This window comes from Physeter macrocephalus, chromosome 2 (assembly GCF_002837175.3).
Source record: "Physeter macrocephalus isolate SW-GA chromosome 2, ASM283717v5, whole genome shotgun sequence".
Taxonomy (NCBI): Eukaryota; Metazoa; Chordata; class Mammalia; order Artiodactyla; family Physeteridae; genus Physeter; species Physeter macrocephalus.
The window spans coordinates 32,971,756-32,984,122 of NC_041215.1; the positions used below are offsets into that span (position 1 = coordinate 32,971,756).

The 12,367-nt window shown below is 39.7% G+C and overlaps 1 protein-coding gene across 1 annotated transcript in view; it reads left to right on the plus strand.

Moving 5' to 3' along the window:
* Nucleotides 1–12,367, plus strand: part of CNTNAP5 (contactin associated protein family member 5) — an 879,838-nt gene that overhangs the window by 622,985 nt on the left and 244,486 nt on the right. The window contains exon 13 of the mRNA XM_024115033.1: nucleotides 5,860–6,060. Within this exon, the coding sequence (XP_023970801.1) occupies nucleotides 5,860–6,060 (201 nt within the window). The remainder of the gene's footprint in view (nucleotides 1–5,859; nucleotides 6,061–12,367) is intronic.

Here is a 12,367-nt window from a genome sequence, read left to right on the forward strand (position 1 = left end):
GACTTGAAAGCTAAATTCACAAAGCAACGCGGGAAATGCTTTACTAGTCTTCATAACAACCCATTGTCATATCTTTGAAATGAAGCCTTGGACCTTTATAACACATGCTACTTGATGGCCTATGGCCTGCAACTCCTTTATGCTTAAAGGTGGCATGATAGCTTGTATGGATCTGGGTTATGGCATCATTTACACTCAGGCAAGTGCATTGGGCTGAATGCTGCTTTTAAAAAGCAAATATTTTATTTTTATTTTTTAATGAGATATAATTGGCATACAACTTTGTGTAAGTTTAAGATGTACAATGTGTTGATTTGATACATTTATATATTACAATATGATTATCATGGTGGCATTAGCTAACACCTCTATTATGTCACGTAATTATCTTTTATTTTTTCTGGTGGGAACGGTTAAGATCTAGTCTCTTAGTAACTTTGAAGCTTATAGTACAGTACTGTTGACTGTAATCATTATGCTGTGCATTCGACATCTAGAACTTATTTCTCTGCTAATCACAAGTTTGTACCCTTAATTAACATCTCTCCATTTCTCCAAAGCTATAGTAAGTAAAACAGTATGGTATTGGCACAGAAATAGCCACATATACCAGTAGAACAGAACAGAGAGGCCAGAAATAAACCCTCATATAAATGATCAATTGATATTTGACAAGGGAGCCAAATACACTCAATGGGTAAAGGACAGTCTCTTCAATAAATGGTGTTGGGAAAATGGACAAACCCATGCAGAAAAATGAAATTGGACCCCTATCTTATACCACTCAAAAATTAACTTGAAAAGGATTAAAGGCTTCAACAGAAGACCTAATAGCATAAAAACCTAGAAGAAAACATAAGGAAGAAGTCCCTTTGACACTGGTCTTGGCAAAGATTTTTTGACTCTGACAGCTAAAGCACAAGCAACAAAAGAAAAAAATCAACAAGTGAGACTACATCAGACTAAAAAGCTTCTGCACAGGAAAAGAAATAGTCAACAAAATTAAAAAGCAATCTAAGGAATGAGAGAAACTATTTGCAAACCATCTATTTGATTAAAAAAACCAAATATTTTAAATACATAGTAACTAATTTTAGAATAACTAAGATCCTTAGTGAATTGAATAGGTTTCTGCCAGTTCAAAAACTCTTCAAATGCAGTCCTCTCTTAAGCAGAGAATTTGTCTTGGGTAACTCAGTACATGTATTCCTTTAAGCAAGTTAGAAAGATGGGGCTCTGTTTTTCATCATGGGGCTGAATACAGTAGAAGAAATAATAGAAAATGATCTGGGTAGCAAACCGTGGTATCAAGGGCAATGATTTTCTAGGTTTCTGGGTCTATGAGGACTAAACGACAGATTCAGTTTTAGACATCTGCGGAAATGCAGGGGATGAAAATAAATATAGAGACACATGATTCTATTTCAGAGTGAAAAGATAATTGGACAAGATGATAATTATTTATTATATACAGCGGCAGCTATATTACGAGAAACTGCAGTCCAGACCTCTAGCTAACCTAATTTGCCAGATGAGTTTCCCACCCCCAACCCTCTAAGGAATGAAGTCCCCGTCCTCATGTTAACATCATCGAAAAGTTCGAACATAAAGAGTCTTTACTCTTTTGCACGCCAGACAACCAGTTATGTGTCCATGTAAAGCAAGATACCGAATCAGTATAATATCATCATGGATGGAAAGATTAATATAAATATCCCATTTACCAATGAGGAAACTTCAGAGATGTATATAACTTGCCCAAAGTCTTACTGCTGGAGCAGAACATAGATGCCCATCATATGGGCTACTTTCTAAAGCCAGAAGTCTCCCGGTACCTTGAGCCCTAGATGCATCTCTAGAGACTAGAACTTAGGGTGGATGTCCTGTGGTGGAGGGCAGGTGCTGGAGGCAGGTCAGCCAAGGGGATGTGTACGGAGCCTGGAGGACTTTATGATGCTCTGCCAATCATAGCATTTAGACGATTTACTCCGCAGTCTCTGCATGAAACTGGACCGACTTGAGTTACAGGGAAACCTCTGCTGGTTTCCTTGTGTGGGACTCCAAGTTCACAGAACTGCCAGAGGGAAGCGTTTCCTGTTCTGGGTCTTTGGAATGTGTTTTCCCCATGGGTCTGCAGAGAGAAGGCCAGGCTCAGAGTGTCTCCCCTCTGCCCCCTTTAGGTGTTTGTGGGTCTTACTCTCTGGTCAGGGAAAGAACCGTGTTAATACAAGCTACCATGAGAACTCCAAGAGACCAGTTAAGGCTTCTTCTTTTTGATGCTGTTGTTAATATCAGCATCTGGTATCTGTGAGCTCCTCGAGTTGGAGATGTTATATACCTTTATCTAAGAGATACACGCAGATTTCTGTTGAATGTCGTTATTTAGTTAATAAGGGAGCTTCTCACACTAATCCCCTCACTTAAATCTTTACAACCACCCTCTACAGTTGGCATCGTTGCTGGTTTTTTTTAAGTGTTACTGATGAGGAAACGGAACTTTAGAGAAGTAATCATTTGACCAAGGATGCTTACCCAGGAAATGTAGAGCTGGCACACAAATCCAGATCTTCTGGCTCCAGAACCCATGCTGTGTCCACTAATCTCCACTGTGCACTGACCAAATTCACCATCTTGAACATTTAGCTCATGGGTCCAATTTTATTTAAAGTATATATAGGTCCATGAATGGATCTCCCTCCATCCACATAAAAGACTCTTCAAAACGAATCTTACTTGTTTGAAAATCCTTCACCTAGACCTTCCCTAGCTAAGACCACCTCCTCACCTGTCCCCATCCAATTCCAAGCGTCAGGAACATCAGCCATCAAAGCTGCCTCTCCTGAGTGGCACTGACCCCTGGCCTTTCATGTTTTGTCGGGGTTCAGGGCTTAATCTGCACTGCTACCCAGGAAGTGGGGGGAAAATAGAAAGTGAGAAAAAATAATGTCCATTTGTCTCCTTGTTTTTAGCCTTTATGTTGCTCTCTCCCAGGAGACAAGTAATGAGAGGACAAAGGGCACCTTTGAAATGAAAGCCAGCTAACGGACCCTAGGTTTCGAGTAATCGTCTCTCTTCCTGTCGCGCAGACTGCGCTTGTGATGTCTGTTAAGTGAACTGTGGGGACCGTTTGGAGATCTTAGTAGTTCCTTTGTATCTTCTGTATATTGCATGTATCAAAAAGGACCTAGAGTTGAACTATTAAAAACAGTTCACTCTCAGGGCCAGAACGTGGGGTTCGCAATATTTGTGGCTTTAAGATAAAAGACTGTCTCTCTGACATGGCTTCCTTTTCCATCTTGCCAAAGATAGAATATGGTTTTAGAAAAATGAGCTAATGAGTGAACAAATAAGAAAATTGATAATGAATGTATGAACATTGGATGCATATATAGATAGGAAAAATCAGTGTACGTTTGGAAGGAAATCCACATTTATATGATTTAATGATGCTATGTGGACCACTTTGGGAATCAGAAAGATTGGATACATTGAGACGGGGGACAGGTTTACTTTCTCTCCCCTTCTTACATTTATATCTATATTTATATCCAGCATCTATATTTATACTATTATCTACTATGATTATTATCAGTACTGGAGACGATGTACATAAAATGTCCTAGTATGGAACAGTAGTATACCATCTATTATTAGAGGTTAGATTTCCATTTCTTCTGAGCACCGTGGACATTTCAAAATCAGCAGTTTTTTTCTCCCTCTACAGTATTGCGTTATGGAGCAATTACTTTCTTTGGTTATTTTATTGACACTTGTCTATATTGGCACCAACATTTTTGGAGTTTCCAGTTAATTATTTATGTAACATTATTACTTTTACCAATATGAATCATGTTTTATTTTTGCTTTCAAAATCAAAATCCAAAAACCTTCATTCTGATTTCTTTTATAGACTTTATGGAAAATGTCATTTTGTCTCGATTAAACATTGGAGACATATGGGTTATCAGGGGGCTGGTTTTAGGAAACAGTGTTACGATGAATCAGAATGTTTGAGCAGAGTTCGGTTTTATGCTGCAAGGAACATTTCCATTTTTAGGAATTGGGAAAATAGAATTGAGAGCAAACTTTCTCTTCCTCCTCTTTCTGACACATATTAAAACTGAAGTACAGGGCAATGAAGTTATTTATCCCAAGTCATATACAGAGTTAGGGTAGAGGACATATTAATACTGGGGATCCTGGTTGCCAGTTTTTCCTGCTTCTCCTCCTTCTCATGGCCAACAGCCACGATCCTGCTTCTAAGAAGTACTAGTTAGAAATAGTGTTACCGGCAGTGTATGTGCTCACCATTCTTGTCTAACAGATATGCCTTGGGTCCTTGCTCTACTTCCTAGACCTTGGTTTCCTCATTTGTAAAACTAAGTGGGTGAGAGAGGAAGGAAACCATGTGACTTCTGGGCAAGGTTCTTTTCCAGCTCTGAGCATCTATGAAGTGCGATGACATTATTATGTGGGCAAGATTCTCAGATGACAAAAGCTTCTCAAGCCTTCCCATTTCCTCTTTCTCTTTATCTGTAAGCATGTTCAGAATGCAATTCTATGTCCAATTGTAAATGTTTCAGTCTATTATTCCAGAATGTCTGATCATGCCTTGTGGCTTCTTTTGTTTGAACTGATGATTAAACTGAGCCCCAGAAAAGTGAAGTGACTTGTCCAAGCTTGTCGTTAGTAGAATAGGTTTCAAGTCAGATCTCTCAGGCTCTAAAACTAAAATTCATCACCTTTCTTCGCCTTCCATTCTTACCTATAATAGGTAAAATATGTTCTCCATCCCTGACCCACAGGGCCTCATCTCTGCATGTTGTTTTAATGCAAACCTCTTAAAATATTTTTGGCAAGTAGAAGTAGCATGGCGAATAAATATTAACGAACTGCAGGTAAGTGCCTTGCATGTTCAGTGTCTATTACACAATCTCATCCTTGTTATGATGTATATTTCACAGATTCTTTCTGTGTATAGGTCTTATTTTCAACGTGGTACTTATGGTTCTCTGAGACAACGATCTATGCTAGTGTTTCTCTTGTGAGGAAGTGTGTGTGTCAATATCTGGAAGTAGGAGCTTTGGAGTCAGACATCCTGGGTTCCAATTCTTGCTTAGACATTAACTATGTAATCTTAGGAAAACTGCTTAATTTTCCTTATTCACTTTTCCCTCAGTTTTGATGTGGCAGGATTGACTCCCTTCTGATGTAGACAATGTCAGTTTTATTTTGTTAATTTATGTATTTAATAGTTTGAACATTTAACATTTAATTTTTGTTCATTTAATTACCAACATTTTGTGCATTCGACAGCTTCTCAGTGATCTATGTTTTTGTGTGTATGTGATCGCCACGATAATTATCTTCAAGGATATTTAGTTATATTCTACTTCTGGTCACAAAGTATCTAATTTCTCAACCTCTAAGTTCTTCCCCATCCAAATTGTCCTTTCCCACAACAGATGAATTCATTTCCTTTTATTCTTGGTCTACCTATTGTCTACCTATTTGTGTTTCTTTCTGTTCTTGTTCCATGGCTTTGCATAGATCGTGTCCATTTTAAAGGAGATAATGGACGTTAAATGCTTAGCATAGAGACTGTGGAGTAAAGGCTTCACAAATTTAGCTCTTAAGATAATTAACCCTCACACTAACTCTGGGTAGAACTCTGGGAGAAACAAAAATTCTCTGGCCAAATTCTCTGCATGAGTAGAGTGCTTGAGCGGCCGTTCATCGATGCACATCCAGCCACCATCCATCACACTGCAAGCATGATTGTCTTTTCTTTTTCCAGCTTTTTGGAGGTCTGTAAGCATGATCCTCTTTTGACCTTCCTTGATTGTGTTTTCTGGGCAGAGGACAAGATCTGGACATTGGTGCAGCACAACAACACAGAGCTGACCCATGTGCGAGGTGCCAACGCTGAGAAGCCCTACTCCATGACCTTGGACTACGGAGGCAGCCTGGAGCAGCTGGAGGCCGTGATTGACGGCTCGGAGCACTGTGAACAGGAGGTGGCCTACCACTGCAAGAGGTCCCGCCTGCTCAACACGCCAGGTAAGAACCACCCCTGCCCCGGCCCCTTTGCGAAGGCCATGCAGGGCGACCGCAGTGTGGCAGATGGGCCCTGAAACCCTGGAACACGTAGGAGAAGGGGGTTTGCCAAAAAGGGGGCTGCAGCTACAATGGTTCCCTATGCCATGAGAGGAATGCCACCAGGAGAGACTCCTGATGGACTAGTCCTTGCTCTGATACCCAGGGTGTGACCTCGAGGGCGTTCTGTAGCCTCTCAAGATTTTCTCCTCATCTTCAAAAAAGGGGCAGTGACAACACCCATCTTGCAATCGTGGTGAGAATGGAGAGTTTCTTGAGATCAGTGGCACTCGAAGAGAGCATTTGAGTTAGACGTAGGAAGTGTGAAAGCGGAAATGGTTATCTCTGGCAGATGCGAAAGCACCAAAGATCTCAGCACATTCACCAAAGAGCAATGAGTTGTGTCTGGGGCAAAGGAAACATAACGGAGCAGTATTAGGCAAGGAGGTCAACAGGGAAAGCGGCCACATCCTGTGTGTTTGCAGTACTCACGTTACCTGAAAAGTGCAGGCCTTCATGGAAATGACTCTTCTTTTAAAGTAAAGTTTACTTTTAGGAAAAATTATATTAACTGTATTTATATATTTTTTTGTTCTCTTACGGTTAGTTTTTCGCCTGAATGGCTGATAAAGGGTTGCAAAAAAATGCTTGTAGGATTGCTTACCAAAACCCAAAAGGGTTTTGCACAATGTCAGGAGGGCTTTGTCAAAGTTGATGCATGCCCTGGGAGTCAGTCATTTTTGTGCATATCAGTTCATCATTCATGGCAGAAAAAAGGGAAAAAAAAAATGGCTGAGGACCACAAGGATGTGGAATATCCAAGAAAGGGTGTCAGCATCTTTAGCCTCAAGGAACTTAGGATCCTTGAAAGTGAGGAGTTTTGAAAGGACTGAGGAAATTAGACAATGAAATGTCAAACAAGCAGAAGTGCTAGAAACCTAACTAAATACAGCCAACCCACTGCCTCACTGATCTAGAATCTTTAGGGAAGAATTGTCCCACATAAGTGAATTTTCCAGATAACTGTCACTTACCCTTTTAAGCACCCAAAATGTTCTTAAAGAATTTTTAGCTATTTGAAATGAAAATCTTTCTCAAATGGATCATATGCTTCCTTGCCTTCTTAAACAGAGAATTCTGAACATGAAATGTAACCTTTCTTGATGACTCAGGATCATCATTGTGAAAATCAGTTACTGGACTCTCCTTGGACTCAGCAGTGCTCGCAGGGCTGATTCAGAGGCCCTGCTTGGGGTCCCTTTTACCAGTATCCTCGGAGAGTCAGTGTTTGTGTGTGTTCAGATTTCCCTCTCTCCTGGCTGTCAAGCCTGCCTGTGTGACTCAGCTCTCTTTGCAGAGAGTCTGTGTCCACAAAACCATCCTAACCTCTTATGATTGTGTTGCTTCTAGTGTCCTAACGATCAGTTTGGTGAAACTTTGGGAAAAATGGGATTATGTTCATTCTGACCATGGGATTTCCTTTAGTATATACATCCTGTGATATCAGTTTGGCTTTACTGTTGCCTTTGTATGTTGCTGTTTTTTAATCTTTATTGGAGTATAGTTGCTTTACAGTGTTGTGTTAGTTTCTGCTGTATAACAAAGTGAATCAGCTATACGTATACATATAACCCCATGTCCCCTCCCTCTTGCGTCTCCCTCCCACCCTCCCTATCACACCCCTCTAGGTGGTCACAAAGCACCGAGCTGACCTCCCTGTGCTATATGCAGCTGCTTCCCACTAGCTATCTATTTTACATTTGGTAGTGTATATATGTCCATGCCACTCTCTTACTTCGTCCTAGCTTACCCTTCCTCCTCCCCGTGTCCTCAAGTCCATTCTCTACATCTGTGTTTTTATTCCTGTCCTGCCCCTAGGTTCATTAGAACCTTTTTTTTTTTTTTGATTCCATATATATGTGTTAGCATACGGTATTTCTTTTTCTCTTTCTGACTTACTTCACTCTGTATGATAGACTCTAGATCCATCCACCTCACTACAAATAACTCAATTTCGTTTCTTTTTATGGCTGAGTAATATTCCATTGTGTATATGTGCCACATCTTCTTTATCCACTAATCTGTCGATGGACATTTAGGTTGCTTCCGTGTCCTGGCCATTGTAAATAGTGCTGCAATGAATATTGTGGTACATGACTCTTTTTGACTTATGGTTTTCTCAGGGTATATGCCCAGTAGTGGGATTGCTGGGTTGTATGGTAGTTCTATTTGTAGTTTTTTTAAGGAACCTCCATACTGTTCTCCATAGTGGCTGTATCAATTTACATTCCCACCAACAGTGCAAGAGGGTTCCCTTTTCTCCACACCCTCTCCAGCATTTTGGTCTTGTTTATGGTATCTTTTGCTGTGCAAAAGCTTTTAAGTTTCATTAGGTCCCATTTGTTTATTTTTGTTTTTATTTCCATTTCTCTAGGAGGTGGGTCAAAAAGGATCTTGCTGTGATTTATGTCATAGAGTGTTCTGCCTATGTTTTCCTCTAAGAGTTTGATAGTGTCTGGCCTTACGTTTAGGTCTTTAATCCGTTTTGAGTTTATTTTCATGTATGGTGTTAGGGAGTGTTCTAATTTCATTGTTTTGCATGTAGCTGTCCAGTTTTCCCAGCACCACTTATTGAAGAGGCTGTCTTTCCTCCACTGTATATTCTTGCCTCCTTTATCAAAGATAAGGTGACCATATGTGTGTGGGTTTAACTCTGGGCTTTCTATCCTGTTCCATTGATCTATATTTCTGTTTTTGTGCCAGTACCATACTGTCTTGATTACTGTAGCCTTGTAGTATAGTCTGAAGTCAGGGAGCCTGATTCCTCCAGCTCCATTTTTCGTTCTCAAGATTGCTTTGGCTATTCGGGGTCTTTTGTGTTTCCATACAAATTGTGAAATTTTTTGTTCTAGTTCTGTAAAAAATGAAGACTGGCCCATTTTTAATTGGGTTGTTTGCTTTCTTCTTGTTGAGTTTTAAATGTTCTTTGTATATTTTAATCTGCAAACAGTGACAATTTTACTTCTTCTTTCCAATTTGGATTCATTTTATTTCTTTTTCTTCTCTGATTGCTGTGGCTAAAACTTCCAAAACTATGTTGAATAAACCATTAGCCAAACTCATCAAGAAAAAAGGGAGAATACTCAAATCAACAGAATTAGAAAAGAAAAACAAGTAACAACTGACACTGCAGAAATATGAAGGATCATGAGAGATTACTAGAAGCAGCTATATGCCAATAAAATGGACAATCTGGAAGAAATGGACAAATTCTTAGCAAAGCACAACCTTCTGAGACTGAACCAGGAAGAAATAGAAAATATAAACAGACCAATCACAAGCAGGGAAATTGAGACTGTGATTAAAAATCTTTCAACAAACAAACCCCAGGACCAGTTGGCTTCACAGGTGAATTCTATCAAACATTTAGAGAAGAGCTAACACCTATCCTTTTCAAACTCTTCCAAAATATAGCAGAGAGAGGAACACTCGCAAACTCATTCTACAAGGCCACCATCACCCTGGTACCAAAACCAGACAAAGATGTCACAGAAAAGGAAAATACAGGCCAATATCACTGATGAACATAGATGCAAAAATCCCTACTTCAACATACTAAAGGCCCTGTATGACAAACCCACAGCCAACATCGTTCTCAGTGGTGAAAAAATGAAACCATTTCCTCTAAGATCAGGAATAACGCAAGATTGCCCACTCTTACCACTATTGTTCCTTTTTTTAAATTGAAATATAGTTGATGTACAATGTTATATTAGTTTCAGGTGTACAACAAAGTGATTCAGATATACATACATAAATATATATACTCACATATATAAATATTTATATATATATATATATATTCTTTTTCATATTCTTTTCCCTTATAGGTTATTACAAAATATTGAGTATAGTTTTCTATGCTATACTATACATAGCTATATAGGACCTATATTTTGAATACTATAGGTCCTTGTTGGTTATCTATTTTATATATAGTAGTATGTATCTGTTAGTCCCAAACTCTTAATTTAACCTCCACTTCCCCTTTGGTAACCATAAATTTGCTTTCTGTCTGGGAGTCTGTTTCTGTTTTATAAATAAATTCATTTGTATCATTTTTTTAGATTCTACATATAAATGATATCATTTGGTAGTTGTCTTTCTGTGTCTGACTTACTTCACTTAGTATGATCATCTCTAGGTCCATCCACATTGCTGCAAGTGGCATTATTTCATCCTTTTTTATGGGTCAGTAGTATTCCATTGTACATATATACCACATCTTCTTTACCCATTCATCAGTCGATGGACATTTAGGTTGTTTACATGTCTTAGCTATTGTGAATAGTACATGCTTTTTTTCTAACTCAGCTGTCATAAATTCCCTGAGCACATTTGGGTGGGAGGGCATGACCTAATCACCTTCCAAAGTCCCCACCTCTTGATACCATCACACTGGGGGTTAGAATTTCAACATATGAATTTTTGAGGGACGAACATTCTGTCCATAACAGGCACACACTTGCAGGGATGTTTTCCTAATTTCCCTAATTATTAAGGCAATCCCGTCCCCCTGGGGAAGACCAGAGAGAGAAAAGGAGAGGCTAGAGACCATCTTCTTTCCTGCCTGCTCTCTGGAAGAGGTGGGTAAGGGTCTCCCTTACCTGCTGAAGCCAGGGCCCCCCTGTGAAACTGTTTTACTAACTGTATTTGTCACAGACACAGTATACAAATATCTTTCCACATCAGTAAACTTGACTTTATACCATAATGTTTTTAAGAACAGAGTCTTCCAGTATATGGATGTACCAAATGGATACCCAAAATTAACAAATCTATTTTGGACATTTAGATTGTACCCATTTTCTCACTATTACACATGATGCAAGAACATTTTTGCACATAGATCTTTATGTATAAAACCGATTATATCCTTAGGATAAATTCCTTGGGGTGCCATTACCAGGGCAAAGCGTGTGCACATTTTTAAGACTTTTGCCATATTGACATCTGCAATGTATCGAGGTTATACCAATTATTACTCTAAACATCACTGTGGGATTTGAGTTCCCATCTCCCAGCAATAGGTATTATCACCTTATTTCAACTTTGACAATCTGATAAATGCAGGGGAGGATCAAAGACAATTATAAATATTTTTTTATTAATTAAAATATCCCATAGCTTATTGGAAACTACCGGTAACCAGGATTAGTAGAAGCAATAAAATATTACAAATTGTGGCTACCGTGGACTCAAACCAATAAGAGGAGAATGTGAAGGATGCCTTCTTGCTATAGGTTGTCCCCTGTACCATACACAATAGATAATAAAGGGAGGAAATAAAAGAAGGCAAAATGAAAGAAATATAAATAACCGTTCAAATGGCCGCCAATGACTAAGCATTTCTCATGTTGAAGGATGTCTGTGGGGAACTGTGTAAGCCTGATCTCTAATCCAAACAGCAGTTCTGCATAGTAAGGGTTGTGATCCCATCTAGCATTTCAGGAAACAGAACCTCAGAGAGGGTAAGATGCTTGGTCAGTGCCACACGGCTGGGGAGGGGCAGACCTGGTTCCTTATACCCAGATCCGCCTGAAGTCAAAGCAAGGATAATAAGGACCTACTGTACAGCACAGGGAACTCTACTCAATACTCTGGCCTCTATGGGGAAAGAATCTAAAAAAGAGGGGATATATGTATATGTATAACTGATTCATGTTGCTGCATACCCGAAACTAACACAACATTGTAAATCAATTCTACTCGTAACAAAAATTAAGAAAAATAAGCAAGGATGTGATTTCCGACACATCACGCAAAACTCAAAAAACCAAAAGTTATAAGGAAGTGGGATCATCAGGAAACGCATCAGTTTGTTTGATTTTCCTTGTTTTGTAAGAACATGCAGATGGAGAGAGGGGCAAGTCACCAGAGCCGCCTCTGCCAAGCTGTGCGATTGTCAGGGTGGCTTGAAGGGGACAATTCCTCGGCAGCCTCACAGGTGGGCGGTGTCCTCGCTCACACCCTGCAGCTTCCGTGGCCCACGTGGCCCTGTGGATCCCAAACAGCATCACCAAAGTCTCCTTCTGCCTCCTTCAGTCTGTTCTCACCTCTGGCTCTGGTTCCATTCTTCTTAGCGGCAACGGAAGCAGAAAGAGAGGGAAGGCAGACGGGCAGGATTAGGTCAGGCCTGGTTCACCACTGTGTCTTTTTCATTTAGTTAGTGACTGAACCATGACACTGTCATTTTCTGACAGTTTCCTCA